Consider the following 23164-nt stretch of genomic DNA (forward strand, 5'->3'; position numbering starts at 1 on the left):
GAAATTGTCTGCCACAGAGGCAGGGGAAGGTTGGAAAGAGAGGGTGATGTACTCGGGACATTGGTGGTGGAGCATGTGCACTGGTGGAGGGATGGGTGTTGTATGACTGAAACTCAAACATAAAAGCCGTGTAACTATCTCACAGTGACTCAATTAAAAATAAATAAATAAATAAATAAAATAAAGACAAAGTATAATATAAAATTAATTTGTATATTCCTTTGGGAGCTTTTCGGCCTACAGAGCAAAGAAGGACACAGAACAAAACCAAATGTGAGATATTTGTACCTGGTGCAATCTTTAGAAGCCCCGCACCCTGACACTCTAATAGTAAATCAGTAAAAAAAAAAAAAAACAGAAATTACAAACAGTTGTTTTGTTCTCTTTATTTTTATGAACCACAAAGAATTTCTGGCAGCTTTTAAAACCAGGACCATCAGTTCTCTCCCTGGGCTACATGATATAATTTGCAAGGTATTATAGCATAAAAGATTACTTAAGAGACATGCACCTCTGGTTCCCTAAACTCAAGAGTTAGCTCCCACTCTGCAGACCTTCAACTTTTGCAGTCTTTTTTTTTTTTTTTGCGGGGAGGGGAAGGGGGCATAACCTGAGGTGCTCAGGGCTCACTCCTGGTGGGGCTCAAGGGACCCTAGGGGGTCCCGAGTTGCAGAGGAATGGACCTTGGATGGGCCGCGAGCAAGGCGAGAGCTGTAATATCGCAAAGGGAGAAGGGTGCAACTGGGAGACGTCCCCGAGCCCCGATCTTCCCCAGATAACGTGGATGTCAAACAAAGACACGTGAGCGGCACACTCCCCTGACGGCCAGCGGGGCCTGCGAGCGCCAGGAGCGCCTGGCCCGGCGGGCGCGCGGGCACAGGAGCGCGCGGCCCCGAGCGTGCGCACGCCGTCCCGCCCCCCGCCGCCGCCCCCGCCCAGTCGGCCCGCGGCCGCGCGCAACAGGCCGAGCCGGGTGAGTGGCGGGCGGACGCGGCGGGGAAGGGGGAGGCGAGGGGTGGGCCGCGGCCCCGAGTCCAGGCTAGCAAGGGACCCAGCGCATCCACCGGGAGCCCAGGGCCGGCCCCGGCAAGTCAGCCCCCATCTTCCCCCACCCCCCGCCCCCAACCTCCCGGGATGAAACTGAAGCCGGGGACGCGCGCCACGCGCTCTGGGACCCTAAGACGCGCCCCGCTGGGACGTGGCGGCCCTGGAGGAGGGCTGGGGAGAGGGAGAGAAACGCGCGCGGTTGAGATCACCGGCTGGACTGAGAGCAGGAAGGGGAGGAAAGTTTGGAGGTTTGTCCGGAAGCTTCTGCTGGCCTGGAGCCGCCACCACGTGGACCCACTTTCCGGGGGTTGGGCCCGGCCCGAGCGTCAGGCCGTGCGGGTGCGGGTGCGAGTGCGGAGCGGAGCGGCCACCCCTTCGTGCCACCCTGACTTGCAGATTCCGGGCTACCCTGCTCCTGCGTTCTTGGTGGCCAGAAACCTTTCCAGTCCAGCTGCCGGGACCAGATTGTTGCTGTGCCCCGTGGAGGAGAGAGCTGACATTCCAGCCCTGTCATTGGCGCCGGTCGGTGCTGGCACTGGGCACCTCTTTAAGTGGACGAACCTGATTTGTCCAGATGCTGCTTTTACTCTTTATGGTTTGAGGGGTGGGGCACACCCAGAGGTGCCCAAGGCTTATTCCTGACCGGAAGCGGTGGCCAGGATCGGTGACCGGGATCGAACTTCTGGCCTGCAAGGCAGGAGGTGGCAGGAGGTGACCTACCCGTTGTACTATAGCTCCATACCTTGTACCCAACTTTTTACACATTCATGGTAGCATTTTAAAATTTGTTTTTTGTTTCTTTTTTTTGGGTGAAGTAACTGCGGCTGTGCCCAAGACTTACTCTTGGCAGAGCTCAGAAGACCATATGTGGGGCCAGGGATCAAACCCAGGGCTGCTACAACATGGCTAGTGCCTTAACCGCCCCAACTCCATTTTATTCTATAAAATTATAAAATAATTTTATTTTTTTTAACATTCTCTTGTTCAGTATGTCTTGGACTTTCAGATAAGCTTTTTTGTTTCACTATTTTGAAATTGTGATGTGTCTTGCATATTTTGGAGGGGGACATGTGGGGGCACATTGGGCCACAAACTTCAGCAAAGGACTTCCCTTCCTGTGTGGTCCTCAGGGTCACCTCCCAGTGATGCTCAGTGCCAGTGATGGACCCGGACCTCCTGCCTGACGCCTGTGCCTCGAACTTTCACATTGGCCCGTCAGCTTGTCGTTTTTCTCTGTTTAAGGAGGAATATTGTCATCTCTTCGTCCCTCCATCCCTAAGAGTTGTTGAAAAGAATGCCTGTAGGCCAGGCAGACAGCTGAGAAACCCACAGCACCAGAGAACTCAACCCTGAGCAGGGAACCAGGTCTATCAGGTGTGGCCCTCCTCCTCCTACCCCAATGAAAAACACCTTCGGTGTGGATCCCAACAAAACAAAACAAAGGTTATTTGGAGCCAGAAGAAGGCCAGGAGATGAGAGGCGTGTGCCTTTCACGTGCAGAGGGCTGAGTTCCCTGTGTGCCTCTCCCCCAGCCCCCAGCCCCTGCGCTGCTGGGCCCAGCTGCACCTCATGACCTGCCTCTGGCATTGAGGTATCTAGGCAGAGTTTACTGGGTATGGCCCCTCTTAGTCTCGACCCCCAGCCCCTAGCGCCATTTGGGGGATTGGGGCCCCCACTCCCACCCAGTGGAGATTATACAATATCAGGGTTGTAAAAATCAGAAAAACTGCTTATTAGCCCAGTAACCACGATACTAGATTCCGCTCAACTAAGCTGTAAGTAATCTTAGTGTGAATACAGAGAAGCACATGCTGTCACTTTGGGCGGTAGAACGAGTGAAATTTGTATTCGAACAAAAGCATTTGTTACACAATATTGGTGTTATTTTATTAGTGATTATATATGGGGAAAAAGGCTTTCAGTGGTTTTATTTTTTTGTATTTTAAATACTTTACATCCAGCGTTTTACCATGATACCTGGTGAATGTGTTCATGCTGTATTAATACGTTTTGGAAATAAGCCTTTCACTTTCATGTTGCTGCTACTGATATTCCTAAAATTTGAAAGTGGTGGTGTAGGGTGATAGTAGATGGGTAGGGATCTTGCTTTGCATGTAACCTACCCAGTTTCCCTCCTGGGCACCCCATACGGTTCATGACCTTGTCAGGAGTGATATTTAAGTGCAAACCAGTACCCTGAGAACTGTTACATATATCCCCCAAAGCAAAAATATCTAAACAGTAAAAACAAGTTAAAAATGGTGGTAGTAAGGGGCAGGAGATGGGTGACTGAATATGAAAATTTACATTGTAAGGTATCTTTAATAATACCTTTGGAATCAGTGTAACATTCAATTTGTTTTAATTTTTTTAAATTTTTAAATTTTTTTTTAAATTTTTAGGGCACACTCAGCAGTGTTCCTAGGTCTGTGCTCAGGGATCACTCCTGACCATACCTGGTGTCAGGGATGAAACCAAGCCTTCCCCCCTGTCCTATTCAGCCCATCCAATAATTAATTTTTAAAAATTCAGTGTTAGCAGCTTATCCAGGAGTCCACCCAGATCATGTCCAGGCTCAATTATTTGTTAGATTCCCAGCTGATTTATTACAGTGGAAGGAGACCAAGTGTCTAATTGCTCCAGCAACGAGTTTTGTGACAGTGTGTGAAATGTTGCCAACCGGGGAAGCTTATTAGACACTCAGTGCCCAGGGTTGTACTGATGTCTGGCCACCTAGGCAATTACCTGCCTGGCACATATCAAAATTCCCAGGAAGAAACCTGTTGATTGGGACACATACTTTGTAGTTCAGACACAGCAAGTTACTCTTATCAGTCCGAGGTGGTGGGAATTCTTCCAAAATTTACCTTCCCAGCCGTCAGCTCATAACTGACCTTTTTAGAGAAATGCAGGTAACTCAGCACTGCAAGCAGAGACTTTTCCAGAATCTGTGCTCATGTGTCTTTGTGTTTCTGCCCCTGTTCTGGGCTCTGAGGGCTATCAGTATGACTCACTGAAGCCTTAAACTTTTTGTATGTTTGTTTCATTTGGGGGACACACCTGGCAGTGGGTGCTCACACTTTTTCCTGGTGGACCGCCTTGGGGGACTGTATGAGGTAGCGGGGGAGTGAACTGGGAATGAACACCCAGATGCTCTACCACTTACTCCAGCCCCAGTTTTGATTTTTTTTTTTTTGCTTTTATTTTGGGCCACACCTGGCGATGCACAGGGGTTACTCCTGGCTCTGCACTCAGGAATCACCTGGCGGTACTCAGGGGACCATATGGGATGCTGGGAATCGGACCTGGGTTGGCCGTGTGCAAATGCCCTACCCTCTGTGCTATTTCTTCAAAATTTCTTCAACTCCCCCCCCCCCCGCCCCAGTTTTGGTTTTTTAGTTGAAAAACCAAACTATTCTGTTTAACTCAAAAGGGAAAGGAAGCATTTATTTTTCATATTGATCTATCCCCAAACACTAAGGTCTGTTTCTAAACTTAGACCTTTGCCTCTCCAGTGCAAGATTCTCCTGTCAGATTGTATTCGTTTTCTACCAGGGACCTCTGTTTCCTTATCAAAAGCACTTAATCTTTTGAAGGAACTGAACTCTCCTGGGCACAAAATTTAGAAGCTAAAATGAGGCATCCTGAGAAACGTACACATGTCCAATTTGTTCAGCTTACACTCAGGTTGCCTGCTACATAAATTGGTTGTTACAATATCTAACACATTAGTTCTGGGAATGTGCTTTCTAAGCCAGTTTTTAAATTTTTCCTTTTCAGTCAGCATTGTAGCTGCTGTCCAGCTTAGTTACACTAGCAAAGGAGAAGAAAAGAGGAGTTTTGCAATTCTGACAACCCAGCAAAATGGACAGCCTTACCATTTGTAACGGGTCTCTGGGGGTTGATTTTTCTGAAACTGTCATTCTGAATCCTTTGGGTGGGGGGTGGGCGGCAGTCTTGGGAGCATCAGGAACTCCTATAAGTATGTAAAGGGTAAAGCAATCCTCTCTTGCTTTACCAGGTTTGAAATGGACTTTTTGTAGACTATTACAGTTTCAGGAAATTGTTACGTGAATGGCCACTCCCAAACCCCAGATGAAGGCCATTGAGTTATAAGTGTGATAGGAGTTGTCAATGGACATAGTTCGGAGGGAAATTTAGCTGTGCCAGATGTTTGCGCTTTAATGTTGGGGACGTGCTATTAGATGTTATTGATTGTAAAAAACTAAAGCCCGCCGAGGGGCGAGCGCACTCTTGGGCTCTCCGGGCAGCTCTGTCTCACCGCCCGAGTTCGGTGCCCCGGAACCGCAGTGTGTGCTGTCGGTCAAGGGCAGGCGATGGAAGGAAGAAGGCCAGACTGGTTGCTCGATCAGTTTATTTCATTCTCTCTCCCTGCTTCTCTCCCGGCTCTCGGTCTCTCTCTGGATCTGTGGATCTGGCCCCCCAACCAGATCCTTGCTTTTTGACTACCGATGTCTATAGGTGGAAACTGACTGCGGACTGCTGAGGTTGTTGAATCACTCGATTTGGGATAACTTGACATCATGCACACCGAATTCCTCCACTTGGTGCTTGTATTTAAGAAAAGCACACTTTCGGGGCTGGAGCAATACCACAGGTTGGGCATTTGCCTTGCACGTGGCCAACCCGGGTTCGACTTCCAGCATCCTATATGATCCCCTGAGCACCAGCAGCAGGAATAATTCCTGAGTGCATGAGCCAGAAATAACCCCTATACCTCGCTGGGTGTTACCCCAAAAGAAAACAAACAAACAAACAAACAAAACAAGAAAAGCACACTTTCAAACTTTTGACAGATTAATAATCTGGTGCTTGGAGGTGAATCATGGAAGAAAGGAAATTGTTGGCAAAAGCCTTATCCAATCTTGGTATCACTTTACACAGAGTTCTCTTGAAGGCAATTCAGGCAGGTTGTGTGTGCACAACACACTAGACCTGGTCCTGCAAACCTTACCATGTGGGTTTTATTCTTTTTTTTTTCAGGCTTGTGTTTCTCACTGCTTTGACTTGAAGACAGAGTTATGCCAAAGAAAGCAAAGCCTGCCAGGAATGGGGGGGAAGAGGGGCCTGTTCCCTGTAAGCAGGGCAAGGTAGAGGCAGTTCAAGCGCCTTCCATGCTAAACTTCGAGAGCCCCAGTGTTCTCTTCGAAAGCTTAATCTCACCCATCACCACGGAGACCTTCTTCAAGGAGTTTTGGGAGCAGAAGCCGCTTCTCATTCAGAGAGAGGACCCTGCGCTGGCCACGTATTACCAGTCTCTGTTCAGGCTGTCGGACCTGAAGGGTCTGTGCACTCGGGGCCTGTACTATGGAAGAGACATCAACGTCTGCCGGTGTGTCAGCGGAAAGAAGAAGGTTTTGAATAAAGATGGCAAAGTGCACTTTCTCCAGCTGAGAAAAGATTTTGATCAGAAAAGGGCGACAATTCAGTTTCACCAGCCTCAGAGATTTAAGGTAACAGGTTGTCCCCTGACAGAATCTTCATATCTTCATACTAGCTTCATATTAGCAGTGCTAATGCTTGGTCACATGTTAGTTTAAGAGAGAAGTTTGTTCATTAGTGAGGATTAGCCTTCCACAACTTTGAAAAGGGGCCCCACCTGTTTGGTCTTCAAATGCATCCCAAGTTAGCCGAGGCAGTGTTATCCTTTGTCTAACCTGTTTGGAGAGTTTCCAGTAATTCAGAATAGATCTATACAAGCCACAAAACCTATTTGATTAGGAGTGTGCAAAGTTTATTAATGTAACGCTGTACTGTTCTAAAAAAAAAAAAAGGTTGTTTTTTTTGTTTGTTCATTTGTTTTGAAAGTGCTTAGGGCTGGGCCCTGGATCTATGCTCAGGTGTCACTCCTCGTGGCAATTTTGGGGATCATATGGAGTGTTGCGGATTGATCCCAGGTCAGCTGTGTGCAAGGCAAGCACCCTGTGTGGCGAACTCTAACTCTGACCCCTGTCTTACTGCATTCAAAAGTGTTTTCTTGCTTTTCTATATGTACCCTTGATAAGAGATTTTGAAGAAATCATATAAGATGATAAAGCATTTGAATGGTACAATAGAGGTAAAAAAAAATCAGTATTTTTAAAAACATAAAAGAATGTTTTTACATTAAATGTTTATTTGAAATCAAATTATTTTGTACATAAAGTTCAGTAATATAAAAGTTAAGAAAAAAAGCGTTTTCTGTAGGCTGGTGTATGCCTCCCTTCGTGGTTTATGTCTCAATGTTCTCTCTGTTTGCCTATTCTTCCCACTACAATGGAAGGGAAGATAGGATCAAAGCAATCATTGAGGGATCCCTCCCTCCCTCTACTGCTTGCCTCTACTTAAGTGAAGGATTCTTGTCCTGCCCTTGGGAGGCTGTCATAAGTGAAGCAAGTCTCGCTTTGTAATTTGGGCTGGAGCAATAGTGCAGCAGGTAGGGCGTTTGCCTTGCACACGGCCAACCCAGGTTGGATTCTTCCGCCCCTCTCGGAGAGCCTGGCAAGCTACTGAGAGTATCCCACCCACACGGCAGAGCCTGGCAAGCTACCCATGGCATATTTGATATACCAAAAACAGTAACAAGTCTGGTGCCCGCTTGAGCAAATCGATGAGCGACGGGATGATAATGATACAGTGACAGTGGCTAATTGACATTTGAGAAATAATTGCCTCCTCTGGGCTCATTTGTAAAAAATCAGTTGTATTTTTTTTTCTTTGTGTGTGGTGGTGGTGGAGAGGGGGGTTATAAATCTTGCAACCTGTAAGCAGGGGAAGGTAGAGGCAGCGCATGCGCCTTCCACACTAAACTCGAGAGCCCCAGTGTTCTCTTTGAAAGCTTTATCTCACCCATCACCACGAAGACCTTCAAGAAATTATTTGCCTCTTCTGTGCTCCTTTGTAAAATGTAGTTCATTTTTATTTTTGTTGTGTTCTGTTCTGTAACCCTGCAAGCAGGATGAGTTAAAATGCTTCCACAAAGGCTTGACATCCTTGCCTGACAAGTGGCCCAGAGCAACCGAGGGCATGTTCTGTGTTTAGGCAAATTTTATCCCCGTTGTGGAAATCCCTCTGATGGTCCATGACTGAATCGGCTTGGCCATCCGTGGGATTCTATATGCATGTCAGTGGCTCCTGCAGTTGCTAACCTGGCTCTTCTGCCCCGATTTGCCTTTGTGAAAGGCAATCTCTTAGGCTATACAGAGGTCCAGTGCAAAGTAAGACTCCTGGGCCCCGGCTGCCTAGATTTGAATCCTGCCACCATCATTTATTAGCTGTGTGTTCTTGTACCGCAGTTTCCTCATCTCTAGAGGTAATACTGTAGCACCTGCCATAGGAAAGAGGGTTGTTGGAGGGTTATATGATTACATGTGAAGCACGAAGAAACTGCCCTGCACACAGAGGAAGTGTGTGTGGCCTCTGTGTCCCCGCTCCTCAGTCCCCTTGGGGAAGTCAAGAGTTCTTTCTCTCACAGGAATACGTGGTTCCTCCAGGCTCCTCAGGATGACTTTTCCCTAATGAGCTCTTTAATGAGTATTTCACTCTTCTTATTCTGTTGTTTCTGCTTCTGTTACCTTTCTCTTTTTTTTTGTAAGATATTGTTGATTTGTAACATAAGATACAAGACATACCTTCTTATAAAGCAACATATTCTACTGTACTAAATTCAGCACTAAAATTTCTAGTTCCTTTGTTTTCCGTGTTCCTGACTCCTATTACGTAGTTTACCATCACTCTTTGCACCTTTCCTTCTGGGAATTGTTAATTTGTTCTTAAAGACTTTTTTTTTTATTCAGTTCTTAATCACCTATGTGTTTTATAGATGCAGGTCTTACATTCACGTCAAACTCACCTTAGTATTGTGTTAGATATAGTGGTCTAGTTTCTTTTTTTTTTTAATTAAAATTTTTTTTAAAATTTTTTATTAGTAAATCATCGTGAGATAAAGTTACAGACTTACAAACTTTCATGCTTGCATTTCAGTCATACTGTGATCAAGTACCCAGCCCTCCACCAGTGCCCATTTTCCACCACCAATGGTCTCAGCATCCTTCTCACCACCCCCACCCTGTCCCCTCTACCCAACCCTGCCTCTGTGCCAGGGCATTCCCTTTTGCTCGATCTCTCTATTTGGGTGTTGTGGTTTGAACTACAGAGGTATTAAGTAGGCATCATGTTCAGTCTATAGTCTGTTTTCAGCCCATATCTCCCATCCCTAGTGGGCCCACCTAGCACCCTTTGCTTGGTGGTCCCTTCTCTATCTGAGCTGCCTTTTACCCCAGCATGTGAGGCCAGCTTCCAAGCTGTGGAGTAATCCTCCTGGTACTTATCTCTACTATTCTTGGTGTTAGTCTCATACTGAGATTACTTTATATTCCACAAATGAGTGCAATCTTTCTATGTCTGTCCCTCTCTTTCTGACTATTTCACTTAACATGATATTTTCCATGTAGTTTCTTCATTCTTTTGCCTTACAGATTTATACAGATTTCCCAATGCCACATATTGAAAATACTTTCCTTGCTATGCTATAGCTATATGCACTTAGCTCTTTTGTTGTAAATTAGCTGTTTGTATACCTGTGGGTTGATTTCACAGTTCTCAGTTCTGTCCTGTTGATCTCTGTGTCATTAAATACTACCACTGGGAGTATCGTTTGAATCAGGAAGTGTGATGCCTCCACTTGGATTTTTTTCTTCCCCCTCAGGACTGTTTTTTGCTCATGTCACTTCTGTAATGTTCTTCTCTAAAATGAAGGGTCCCCAAGTATTGTCTCTCTCACTGGTTTTCCCCTCTGGCCTGTGCTAACAGTAATAAAGATTTGCGCAATGAAGAATGATGGTTTTCCTTCTGGTTTCTCATAGACCTTCTCCCTTTGTTCATTTTCTTTTCTTAGGATGAGCTCTGGAGGGTCCAGGAGAGGCTGGAATGCTACTTTGGCTCCTTGGTTGGCTCAAATGTGTACATAACCCCCGCAGGGTCTCAGGGCCTGCCGCCCCATTATGACGATGTCGAGGTAAGGGAGAGGAGAATGGCTCAGCTCTGGGGCAAAGGTGCTCTTGGGAACCTGGTTCATGGAGTTGACTTGGTTCAGGTTAGCCCCTGGGCCTGATCTCTGTTCTTTCCTGTGAGGTCTCTGAAGAGCTTGACCTCACCTGGATGTGGGGCCAAACTAATTCTGACAAAGTGATTTTTTTTTTTTCCCTCTGCCTGCAAGGGGAAGATTGCTTCTCACCTCCTTAACATTCCTGTGAGATAGGTATTTATTGGCTTTCACAATCAAAAGTATATTTGGCTTTTCCTTTCATTTTACAGCGCAGAGCCTTTAGGGGGAGGCCCCAAGTCTTTCTTCCATCTGCTTTCATTTTGTCCTCGATTGCTGCCAGAAGTAGATTTTGTTTTTTCCATTTGTGAAAACACAGGGGCAGCTTGAATGAAGATCATGATTCCACTTAAACTCGGGCACCTTGACAAGTGTTGATTTCACTGTCATGTGACTGCCAAAAAAATTAACTTTCTGACTGTAGTTTTATTTTTGTAGTAAGGCAGGGTGTGAATTCTAATATAGAATAATTAGCACAAAACATTTTTCTTTTGTTTTCAAATGTATATTAAAATGCGTTAAACTTTCCTGGAATGAAGAATTAAAAGAAAAAACTTAAGTTTTTCTCACTGCCAAGGATGATATTCAGGATTTTAGGTATTGCATAATATCTGAAGCTTGGCTTTTCCATCAGAGATTGTGGGTTTGCAGCTGTTGGACAGAAGATATGAAGGAATGGGATAGTAGAAGGTATACTGTGGGATATTTAAAAAAAAACCCAAAAAATTCAGCACAGCTTCCTGAAAGTGAACAGGATAAACGCCTTTCCAATATCGGGGTGCATGAATGACCTGATTTGAATGGTGAAGTCCAGTAGTATCAGCTTGAGCGCAGAGTAAAGTGAATTAAACTAAACCTGTGTTTCTCCGGAAGCCTTGGCGGCTCTCCTCTCCCACAAGCACTGTGCGGAAGTTGCCCAGCACTCGGGTTCTGTGGCTTCTTGCTAGGTCTTCGTGCTGCAGCTGGAGGGAGAGAAGCGCTGGCGACTCTACCAGCCCACTGTGCCGCTGGCTCGGGAGTACTGCGTGGAGGCGGAGGACAGGATTGGGCAGCCGGTGCTTGAGGTCACCCTGAAGGTATGGGGGTGCCGCCGCGGGTGCCGCAGGGAAGGGCGAAGGGTGTGGCTTCTCCACGGGAAGATTGACACTGACTTTCCAGCTTCCCCGTAGCCCGGTTCCTCCGTAGTCAATCACACACAGTCAGTGGCCTCCTGCTTTCTCTGCGGCGGAAGTGGCAGGTTTGCGGTGGGCAGCCTCTGCGACTGCGGTCAGGGCTGGGCTTGCAGGTGCCCGGGCAGAGTTCAGCTGGGGACCCACCTTGTTTTGTTGTTGATGTTGTTGGTGAAATTCCAGGAGGACCCGTTCTTGTTCTCAAGCAAAATAAAAATGCAGCCGATCCGGGTCTGCAGTCTCCCGCTCTCCCCTGCACATAGTCCTCTGCAGGGCGGGAACTGTGAAAGGTCCGAGTCCTCCTGCAGCGCCCTGACTTGGCCCTATGCTGGGTGACTGGTGTCTGAATGCAGAGGAAGCTCTGAGCTCTTAACCTGGATGGGGTCACAGCCAATCGGCCACAGCTCAGGGTGTTCAATATTGGAAGGTTAAGAATCATTTTTTTTTTTTTTTTGCTCTTTGGGTCATACCCGGGGATGCACAGGGGTTACTCCTGGATCTGCACTCAGGAATTACACCTGGTGGTGCTTGGGGGACCATCTGGGATGCTGGGAATTGAACCCAGGTTGGCCGTGTGCAAGGCAAAGGCTCTACCCCCTGTGCTATCACTCCAGCCCCAAGAATCCTTTTCTAATTAAACTTTTTTTCCCTAAAAACTGTTTGTTTGTTTTTTAGTAATACTGTCATAGTTTATTGGAACCTGTTCAAAGATGCTACCAAGGTGATATCACTGTGTCACTGTACCACTGTCATCGAATTGCTCATTGATTTGCTTGAGCGGGCACCAGTAACGTCTCCATTGTGAGACTTGTTGTTACTGTTTTTGGCATATCGAATATGCCAGGGGGAGCTTGCCAGGCTCTGGCGTATGGGTGAGATACTTTCGATAGCTTGCCGGGTTCTCCGGGAGGGGCAGAGGTATCAAACTCGGGTCGGCTTCATGCAAGGCAAATGCCCTACCTACTGTGCTATAGCTGCAGCCCAACCAGATGTACTTATGTATAATTATTGATTTTCTTGGGTTTTGAAGTTATAATTAACTCCCTATTCTTGTTCAGTGTGTTTCCCTTTTTTTTTTTTCTTTTTGGGTCACACCTGGCGATGCACAGGGTCACTCCTGGCTCTGCACTCAGGAATTACCCCTGGCAGTGCTCAGGGGACCATATGGGATGCTGGGAATTGAACCCAGGTCGGCTGCGTGCAAGGCAAACGCCCTACCTGCTATACTATTGCTCCAGCCCACATTTCCCTTTCTTGATTTTAAAATCTTTGCCTCTCTGCCAGGAACTGAGGAAAACAATCTCCCTTTTTATGAGGACACTTATAACTTAGGAGATGTAAACAAATAAAGTGCAGAGGGAAAAAAAAAAAGCAGTAAAGGAGCCCCTGTTCATTGTCTGCTCTTGGTCAGCAGTCAGCAGACTGCACAGACCAAAACTCTGGCCCGTTTCCTTGCCTGTCTTGTAAATGAGGTTTATTGGAGCAGTCACACCTTTCCCTTGTGTACTGTCTAGGACTGCATTCACATTCCACTGGGAAAGCTGTCTAGTTGCCTCAGAGACCATAAATAGTAACTAGTTGACTTTTTATAAAGTCTGCCAACCCTAGCACTTGGTGAGGCTCACTGATTTGATCATTATTAGACCAGACTAAGGCATCCACGGTCTCTGTGCCAGGTCTGAGGTGCTGGCCATGTGAAGGCCACAGGCATCGGAGGTGGCATGTGTGGATGCAGGAAATGAAGCAGTGCCCAGTGATCACATCTGTCCATTCCCTAAGAAGTGGAGCCAGAGAGCCCTGTGCAGCCCAGAATTTCTCAAGCTTGCATGGCGGCAGGCCTGTGAGTTTTCAATCACAGAATTGTTTCAGATGAAGTCCTGTGTCAGATGACAGCGTGACACTGAGCCAGGAGCGCGGAGTCGCTTGGCGCTGGGAGTGTGTGGTGTGAGGGCTGCAGCTTCAGCACTACTGACCTTCTCCCAGCCCCACTGGCACTTTGCATGGTGTGTCCTCCAGATGCAGCCTCTCGGGGTGAAGACCACCCGAGGGGCTGTGAGACCACTCTGACTGGGGCTTTGAATTCAGCGGAGCTGCTCTCAGTGAACAAAGGGACGTCAGGCATGCAGAGCCTCTCCAGGACTCAGGTTCTCCTGACAGGCCGTGAAATTAGATGAGCTGGATGTCTTAGGAGCCCAGTGGGCAGACAGCCCCTGGGATCACTCAGAGGCACTTCCTTTCCTTTCTTTCTCTCTCTTTTTTTTTTTTTTCTTTTTGGGTCACACCCAGGCAATTCACAGGGGTTACTCCTGGCTCATGCACTCAGGGAATTACTCCTGGTGGTACCCAGGGGATCATATGGGATGCTGGGATTCGAACCCAGTTTGTCCGTGTGCAAGGCAAATGCTCCAGCCCCAACAGAGACACTTTCTAGAAGAAGAACACCCAGAGCCTACATCTGTCTCCCTGACACGGTGAGAAGACACCTCCTTACTAACTCCCTTCCCCCTTCCTTTGGCTTCCTTTAGCCAGGTGACTTGCTGTACTTTCCCAGAGGGACCATTCATCAGGCTGACACGCCTCCAGGGCTGGCCCACTCCACTCACCTGACCATCAGCACCTACCAGAACAAGTAAGCGCCCTGCTTCCCACCTACCCGCCCTGTGCAGCTGCCTGGTGAGAAGGTTGGCCACCGGCCGCCCCCCTCTGGAGGGACTCCTCTCCTGTCCATCCAATGCGGGGCGTTGGTCTCCCGTGCTGGTTTCCTGTTCCCTTAGTGGTGCCACTGGGGATTGTCCTGGCTGCGCTGCTCCTTGGTATGTCCTGAGTCTGACCAGAGGACACTGGGACTTGCCCAAATAGAGTTGAGTAAGAACAGTCGCTGCAGGGGTATCTGTGCATCAGTTATTGATGCCAAATTGGACTTGCAGTTTTTCTTTCTATAATTTGTTTTCATTGGAAATAAAATAGAGCACAAAGTGGACCATTTCAATCTTTATTTTCTTTTCTTTGGATTTCTGGGCCTCACCTGGCGGTGCTTGAGGACCAGGTGGTGTCTGGGATCAAACCCAGGTCTCACTGCGTGTAAAGCACGTGTTCCAGCCCTTCCGGCCATCTCCTGAGTCGTCTTTTAACCGTTTGGATGTGTACATCTCAGTGACATTTATTGCATCACACTCCAGTGCATACTGCTGCATCTCCAAAACAGTTTTAGACAGAAACTCTGTAGCTCTATTGAGACAGAAACTCTTTATTCAAACATTTTCATTTCTTGGAGAGAGAGGGAGGAGAGGGGGAGGGGCATTGGGAAGGGGAGAGGGAGAGGATTCCAAGTGGTACTCAGGAGGCCCAGGGTCCCCCACTGCTGATTCTCAGCCGGTCAGGCCAGCGGTCCACCACAAGGGCTGGAGAATGTGATGCAGTGTGGGCCCTGCAGTGCCAGGATTCCTGGGCTGCACTGGCATTGCCCAGGCCACCACGGGGTGCGGGCACTGAACCAGGGTGGAGCGCATGCCCGGCATATGCCCTCACTGCCGTACTGTCTCCTGATCCTAGGATTTCCACTTTTTACTGTTGATGAGATTAGAAGTAGAAAAGGCAGTTCTGGGATAGCGAGACCCGGAGACGCCCATGCTGAAAGAGTTCCAGGGAGCCCCGTGATTCATGTGCGTGGGAGAGGGGAGCCTGGTAAGGAAATCGTTCCCGAGCGGTGCCGTCTATCTTGGCATGGTTTGCAGTGGGCCCTGAGATCTGATACCCGAGCTGAGGAAGACTTGTATAAGTAGAGGGGGGTGATTAGGAGTTCACTTAGAGGAGGACATTCCAGTCCCAGGGACTTCTTGTACCTCACACCTTCAAAGCTATAACTTGTAAAACAAGTTAGTTCATAGTCGGCTTCCTCGCCTGTTCTTTTCCTTGTGAAAGTCACCTGTGTTTTTGTTTGTTTTTGTTTTTTGTATTTTGGTTGGTTTTGGTTTTGGGGCCACACCCCGTGGTGCTCTGGGCCTACTCCTGGTTCTCGGCACAGGGTTCACTCCTGGTGGTGCTTGGAGAACAGTATGCAGTGTTGATCAGAGAATCCAACCAGGGCCAGCCACGTGCAAGGCTGTGATCTCTCTCCGGGGGCCCAGCATGGGCTCATCGCAAGCCATCTTCAGTTACTTCTCTGCTCTTCCTTCTCTCGTTGAACCGATTAGCTTTTGCTTCTCTTTAAATCCCTGTTGGCTCTTTACTGATCCAGCAAGTGTGTGTCTGGGAGATGGCAGGAGCAGGGCTGTGGGTGAGTTCATGACACATGTATCTGGGCCAACTCTCACCTGTTTGCTGTTGGGGATGCTAGAAGGGGGTGCCCAGGGCATAGGGAACACTGTTCCCTACAGCTGTGGTGTGCACTGGGCCGGCAGCTGCTCCTGAAGGTCCACGGACTGGTGAGGATTCAGGGCCTCTTACCCCTCCCACTCATAATAGTTGGGACCTCCTCTGGGATCCAGCAGCAGGTTGTTTTGGCTATTTTACCAAAGTGAACCTCCTCCCTCCCCCCACCCCCCAGGAATTACTCCCAAGTGTTCAAAATCTCCAGGATTCATTCTGACACTTAACAGAGCACAGAGCTCTGAGCTGTGGTTTTCTGACTCATAGGCAGGCTTCTTGGATACTGTTGAAAGGGCAGCCTGTGTGCTCCAGGCCCAAGTTCAAAGGCGTGAGGCTGGCGGTCTCATTGAATCGTAACATGCGGAGGCTGCCAGGTAGGTCATGTCTTGGGGACAGTATCCTGTGGCTTTTGTCTTCCTTTGTCACTCTTCTAGGCAGGAAGGGTGAAAATGTTCATTTTGGTCACTGAACAACAGAAGGCACACTGAGTTTCCCTGAGCAATGGCAATCTGAGACCCATGGGTGTGTTAGGAAAGTTTTGCAAGTTTAGAGAGCATCTCCATAGGGTATCTCAACACTGGCACCTTTTAGGAGTGGGCCAGTTCCTAGAGCCCCAGAATCACATGTATGCTCAGCCCAAAGTTTTAGTTTGGGCCACGGAATCTACCCCTGTCACTGTATGACTGTCATCCCGTTGTTCGTTGATTTACTCGAGTGGGCATCAGTAATGTCTCTATTACACTCAGCCCTGACATTTAGGCAGACTCTCCTTACTCATTTTTCCCAGCGATTGGAGGCTCTTTCAGGGTCAGGGGAGTGAGACCTATTGTTACCGTTTTTGGCATACTGAATACGCCATGGGTAGTTTGCCAGACTATGCCCGTGTGGGTGGGATACTCTCAGTAGCTTGCTGGGCTCTCTGAGAGGGGTGTGTGTGTGTGTGTGTGTGTGTATGTGTGTATGTGTGTGTATATATGTATATATATTACTCTCTGTGATTTGTTGCCTACTGTCTGAACTCCATCAAATATGGTGTGGTAATTATGGAAAATGGGTAGAAAGTATCTTATAATGTGTCCAGAAAGCGGCCTGGAGTGTGGTAGCAATTGGGTAGTGGAGTTCAGCTGCCAGGGCTGGGTCCCTTGGGGCGGGGAGGGTTCGCATCTGCCCCTTCTGGGGCGCCCAAGTGAAAACAGCTCAGCTCAGAGTCCAGGCTGAATCTACGCCATCCAGTAAAAAACCATTGCTCAAGTTTAATAGGTTGCAAAATTGGTTGTTTTCAGATTAATGCTGGATATTGTACTGAGACATGGTTATGCTCCATGCCTCACTTTTAAGTCAATAAAGAGATTTATGTTTAACTGTTCAGATAGTCTGCTTTTTACCTTAGACTGCTTTTGTATTTTTTGCATATCAATTTTTGGTTTTTACCTTAGACTGCTTTTGTATTTTTTGTGTATCAATTTTTTTTTGTTTAAAGGTTGTTAAAATTTCCACAAAGTTCTTACAGACACTTGTTAGTGGAAGTAAAAGCATTTGAAAATTGTTTGCTCAAGCACCATACTTTTTTAAACAGTACTTGGGTATCTTTATACTTGAGAAACCACAAATAAAGTCTAGCTTCCTGCCACACGAGGATCTGGGAATGGGAAGGAATGGACACACTGTGATTAGAGGATGGCGTTTTTATGTTGAGTAATGTCAAATTAATTGAAGCCCAAATGCCCAGGCAGAATTGGAATGCAGGTGATAGGTTTGGGCTGACTGTAATCAGAATTTTGTGTATCTTTCCTCTGTATTCATGGTTTGCTTTCTCGGTTTATGTTCCAGTTCATGGGGAGATTTCTTTTTGGACACTATTCCGGGGATCGTGTTTGAAACTGCAAAGGAAGACATGGCACTGCGGGCTGGTGTACCACGGCAGCTGCTCCTGGTAGGAGGAGGAAAGCTGGGGCCAGTGGAGGTGGCTGCAGCTGGGCGTCCAGAGACAGTGAACTCCCCTCCCCCCCTTCTAGTGACCTAGGACTCTTCTGCTCCATGAGCTGAGTTTTATGCTCCCCCACCAGACTCTGGCGGCTTGCAGCAGGAGTGCCACGTCAAGCCAGAGTAACCTTCTCTGTACTCTGCAGTGGCAGAAGCCAGCACACGGGATACCTTGGCTTCATATATATTCCCAGCTTGGCACACATGCAGTTACTAGTCAGGGGAGGCCCAGTGGTAGAACCTGGCACTGGTGTCTCCCTGACTTTCCCGTCCATTCTCTTCCCTTCAAAACAGCAGAAGCACTTGGACAGTGGGGAAGATGAGTGAATTCAGGCTGAGTTGAACAAAGGTTGCTGTCACTGTCGGAATAGTCAGTTAGGCATAGGGGACTCGGTTTCCAAAAGGTGGAGCCAGGACCACATCGTATTTCCAGCCCAGCCATGTGAGCTGACCGTGTGGAGCTCGGGGGGGCCACCCGGGCTACCACTGCACAGTGCTAGGGGCGTCCTTCACCACATGCACACATCCCAAGCCCTTGGGAGATTGTTTTTTTGGGAAGAGTTTGGGGGACTGGGTGGTGGTTGCTCCAGCCTCACTCCCGGCAGTGCTCAGAGAAACATGTGGTTCTGGGGATATAACACATCAGCTCTGAGAAGGGCAGTTCCTTATGCCCCATCTCTGCAACAGGTACTGTTCTTGCAGGACCACCTATTCTCTTGGCGTGGGGAGCAAAGATCAGCATTTAACTTGGCTGATGCTGTTCAGTTTATTCTGGGGCAACTACGGTCTGAGCTGCAGGTTTCTGCTGCCATCTGGGGCAGGACTGATGTCTGTGCTTGTAGCAGGCAGAAACTACAACTGCTGAAACAAAAAGAATGAGTGACTTACTGAGGACTCTTGCTGATCGGCTGGAGGGCACCCAGGAACTGTTTTCAGCAGACATGAAGAAGGATTTCATTACGAATCGACTCCCACCTTTCTACATAGGAGATGGAGCGGAACTTTCAACTCCAGGTGATGAGGCTTTGCTGTCTTCTTCCGTGTGGTCAGGGGCTATTGCGATGTGGTGACTTTGGAGGCTTTCCTGAGTAGGTTGCTCATTAAGCAGATGGAAATTGCAAAGCAGTTTAGAATCTATGTGGACCTAGGTCTATCTCTAGTCATTTTTCAGTTGGATTAAAACACGCTTCTCATAACCATTAGTATCCTGCATGTCTGAGTCATTTTGCAAATAACTTGTATCCCAGAAAGGTGGAACATAAGAGCCCTGTGGTTGGGGGTAGCAGGAATGTTTTTATAGGCACTCTCTTCATTGGTCACTGTCACTGCCATCCCGTTGCTCATCGATTTGTTCAAGCAGGCACCAGTAAGGTCTCTATTGTGAGATTTGTTGTTAACTGTGTTTGGCATCAGATATGCCACGGGTAGCTTGCTAGGCTCTGCCATGTGGGCAAGATACTATTGGTAGCTTGCCGGGTTCTCTGAGAGGAATCGGAGGAATTGAACCTGGGTCCGCTGCGTGCAAGGCAAACGCCCTACCACTATGCTGTCACTCCACCCCACTCTCATTAGGAATTTTAAAGAACTTAAATATAAAAATATACAAAAGTAAGCTTGTTGGAATTAACTCAGGGGTGGGTAAATGTCTGCAGGTGTTTATAAAAAACAAGGTATCACCACCTGCCCCAAGCCGCAGGTGACTGATTTGTGATAGGTTAAGCTCTGCTATGAGTGATGCAGATCTGGATGGATGGTGCTGTCAGCTCCTACGGTCCACCAAGACTGCACTCCTGCAGTCAGACTAGCGTTACTGACGCGGCGCAGAGTGGAAATACCACACAACATAGCATCTCAGTAGAAAAGTAAGAGTGGTTTACAAGATTTGAGTTTTGAATTAGGTGCTTTTCAGGAGGGCTCAAGTGAGGGTTAGCTGTGGATTGGTACAGTCAAAAAACAGGCGGGATTCCATGATTGGGTCTCCTGAAAATCCTACCTAGTAGGTTGGAGGATCAAAATGAGTCGGAGCTTACCATTCACAAAGCAGTGGCAATCCCTCAGATTAACTGAGATAAGGGGATGTTTGATCTTTAAAAAATTTTTTTTAAATAACTTTCTTTTGATCTGAGTTCTGATAAGATGGAGTGATTTTCTGTCTTGCTTTCTCACAGAAACAAAGGGGCCTCATTTCAGTGTATTCTGCTGAATTGTTTGAGTTAAACAGGAGAACAAACAAGACTTAGTTTATGAGTGCCTGCTCTCAGGCTGCTTGTAGTGTTGAGAGTTTTTATGGGGTTTTCTTTATGCTGACTTCTATAACAGCTTTTTAGTTTAGAGTCAGACCTTGCAGTGCTCAGGAGTCACCCCCGGTGCTGCCCCGGGGACTGTAAGGAGTGTTGCTGCAGATTGAACTGGGTAGGCAGTGAGTAAGGCGAGCACCCTGACCATGTCTGCACTCACTCTCCATCTACCCAGAGAAGCACTGGAACGAATCATCTGTAAGGTCGTTCCTAGCACTGCTCCTGTCTACGTTTCTATTACACTCTGGAGAGGAACTTTTGATTTCATCTCTTTAAAATAGCAAGTTTTTACCAGCACGGATTTAATCTTTAGCAGATTACTTTCCTAAGTATCAGCTTATGGCCCAGAACAGCTTAGCCAGTATATCCTTGTCTTTGCCATTATTGTCAGTATCAGTTACAATCCCTTAGGACTCTTTCCTACCAGAAACCCTGTCTATTCTCTTTCAGTGGCTTTTTCCAGTAAATTAAATCCAGTATGGAAACAATGGATGATCATCGTTTTTTTTTTTTTCCTTCCCTGCAAACCTTAGACGGTGGTTTTTGTCTTACATGCCAAGCTCGCCCGGGAGGGAAGCTGCCATGGTTGTGGTTGTGGATGTGGTCCTGGGTGGGGTTGCACCAGATGAGCTCGGTGTGTCCTGGTGCCCACCTGTCGAGCAAGCAGCAGTAGTTGCAGTGTGACTGTGTGGCATGAAGGCTGTTGTGCCATGATGATGCTGCTACTTCCTCTGGTTAGGCATGTCTTCACGTCAAAGATGTTATTTATCCCTATCTGAAAGTCACCATGAATGTCTGGGTAAAGCAATTAACTGAAGAGGGCATCTGGCCTGCACCGTCAGGAGCGTGCCAACAGTCTGAGCTTGCTTGTTCCCTCACCTGAACATGGCCTTGTACTCTGGTCCTTCTAGGTGGACAGTTGCCAAGGCTAGACAATACCGTGAGACTGCGGTTCCAAGACCACGCCATCCTCACCGTGGGGCCAGATCAGGAGCGGTCGGTGAGTACTACTTCCCTGCTCAGGTGTTTCCCTCACAGTGCTTGGATTGTCACGCCCAGAAATGGCCCCCTACCCTTCTGTGTTGGGAATCCATCTAGTCTCACAGCTTAATGTCAGGACTTTGGATCAGATAATGCCACATCTCACTGTTCCAGTTTTTCCTGCCTTTTGACAGTCCCCTCCTCTCATTCAGTGATGAACGTCTGTTCTTTGCTTCCCATCCTTTTCAGGCCATCCTGCCCTTTGGAGATAACGATAGACCCTTTGCGTGTGTTTCCCATCTCAGTTCCCACCCCACCCTCCCTTCTTGCACTGTAGAGATCTCTTTAATATGTGGTTTTAGTGGTGCTGCTTTTAAAATCTATATGAAGAAATCTATGAAGAAGAAATCTGTGTTTATAATCTTGCAACCTAGCCCAGCAGTTTCCCAAACTGGCCTACTGATCCTTAGAATCAATAGGAAAACTTGCTGAAATGATAAATTTCTGCGCTTCATCTCATCTGGATAGTAACTTCTCCATTTTTGAATTAACATTTCCGTGGGTGATGGCAGATATATACCAAGCACTGACCCAAGATCAGATCTTGGCACTACCAGGTCCCTTGAACATCACCAGGTATGGCCTGGGTAATACCACACCTCATTGTATTGAACTGCTTGTGGGGCCCGGTTGGAAGGCCCGTAAAAGCTTATTACTCTATTCATCCTAACCACCTTTCTTGGGATTTTATATTGAAATTTAAATGAATAATGTATTTCACGAATAACTGGGCAGGAGTATGAGAATTGGGGACATTCAGATGTCTCAACAACCAAATTGTTAGAATCATTAGGGCCAGACCTGGAGAACTGTGCTTTATGAATATATGTATTATACTTCTATAGTACTTAATAAAAAAAATTCTGGATATCCTTTTCTCTCAGGCCAGGGTAACAGAATCTTCTCTATTTGAGAAGGTATGACATAAGGTTTAAGAAGACACACTCAGCTTCACGGTGTATGATGGAGAGGGATTAGAAATTTTTCATAGATCACATAGCTGGCATTTCCCTGAGAGTTAATATTTACCCATGGTTTAAACTGTCAAAGCTTTCCCCTCTTCATTTGCTAGAGATTGCAGATCCTGGGGTCCCAAGCTTGCAGGCTTGCTTTTAGCCACTTAGCCATGTCTTCTACTTGGTCATGTCCCCTCCATTTTTTTGACTGTGAGAAAGATGCATATGTGCAGGTATGATTAAATGAGGAAACTTGAGGGCTTTAAGTTGATACATAAACTTCTTTTTTCATTAAATCAGGTTGCTGAAGGATGTTTTATCAATTAAAAAAGATGCGTTATATAATGGGTAGGAAGCAGTAATCTGTGGATCTTTTTGCCAGTAGGATTCTTTATAACATTTAATATTAAAGTTTACGTTAAGCACCAACCAAGCCTTTAAAAATTTTCATGGTGGTGACCTCTATTTTTGTAAATCCCCACCTAGTGTCAAAAGCTTCAATATTTAGTTGTTGCCTTAATATTTTGTTTTAAAGGATGAAACGCGAGAGAAGATGGTTTATATCTATCATTCCTTAAAGAACAGGAGAGACACACACATGATGGGAAATGAAGAAACGGAGGTTTGTTCCATCCTAAAATGAATCACAGAATCGGTTACCTCTGATTTATCACTAAAAATTCTTATGACTGCAGTGTGAACTTAACCATTTCACACAACTGATGGAGCCTACTCTTATAGGCAACGATATGTAATGTGAAGTATTTCACATTAACTAATAAATGTTGTTCATGAAGTGAAGCTTCCTATGGGAACTCACAGAAGTTACCTGATTACAGTTTATGTAAATTGCTTATTTCAAATTTGGCGAAGAACATTGATTATCGTAGACGTTTATGTAAAAATAACAAAGGACAAGTGCAGGCTTGTTTAACTGTGCTAAACTGTCTTTTCAGGCTCACGGGCTTCGTTTCCCTTTATCACATGTGGAAGCACTAAAGCAGATCTGGAACTGTTCAGTTATTTCTGTCAAAGACTTAAAACTGCCCACGGATGAGGAAAAGGAAAACTTAGTATTATCTCTTTGGGCTGAATGTTTAATCCAAGTAGTCTAGCGCTTTTGCTGAATCAAGGCCCAACTATTTCGTGTATCCATCCGAAAATAAAGACTTACGTGCCACTACCTGTTGTTGTCATGGT

At 46.8% G+C, this 23164-nt stretch overlaps 1 protein-coding gene across 3 annotated transcripts; it reads left to right on the plus strand.

The window, feature by feature from the left end:
- The first annotated feature begins 871 nt into the window (after positions 1–871).
- On the plus strand, positions 872–23093 carry RIOX2 (ribosomal oxygenase 2). Of its 3 annotated transcripts, none has more exons than XM_055127056.1 (10): positions 872–973; positions 6052–6521; positions 9944–10063; positions 11098–11226; positions 13845–13948; positions 17518–17620; positions 18513–18684; positions 20879–20967; positions 22500–22586; positions 22921–23093. In XM_055127056.1, exons 2-10 carry the CDS (start codon positions 6090–6092, stop codon positions 23077–23079), a joined length of 1395 nt encoding a protein of 464 aa, XP_054983031.1. In that variant the 5' UTR covers positions 872–973; positions 6052–6089; the 3' UTR covers positions 23080–23093. The 3 variants fall into 3 exon arrangements, with proteins under 3 accessions (XP_054983031.1, XP_054983033.1, XP_054983032.1); XM_055127058.1 differs by having other exon boundaries at positions 18516–18684; XM_055127057.1 differs by lacking the exon at positions 872–973 and adding an exon at positions 2177–2421.
- The last annotated feature ends 71 nt before the right edge of the window (positions 23094–23164 follow it).

This window comes from Sorex araneus, chromosome 2, assembly GCF_027595985.1.
Source record: "Sorex araneus isolate mSorAra2 chromosome 2, mSorAra2.pri, whole genome shotgun sequence".
NCBI classification, from domain to species: domain Eukaryota; kingdom Metazoa; phylum Chordata; class Mammalia; order Eulipotyphla; family Soricidae; genus Sorex; species Sorex araneus.

Bases quoted from the DNA above. Each gene is read 5' to 3' on its own strand.
- RIOX2 (XM_055127056.1), top strand. From the start codon at position 6,090: ATGCCAAAGAAAGCAAAGCCTGCCAGGAATGGGGGGGAAGAGGGGCCT. The intron at 11,227-13,844 runs GTATGGGGGTGC...GGCTTCCTTTAG, and splicing joins TGCTTGAGGTCACCCTGAAG to CCAGGTGACTTGCTGTACTT. The intron at 20,968-22,499 runs GTGAGTACTACT...TTTGTTTTAAAG, and splicing joins GGCCAGATCAGGAGCGGTCG to GATGAAACGCGAGAGAAGAT.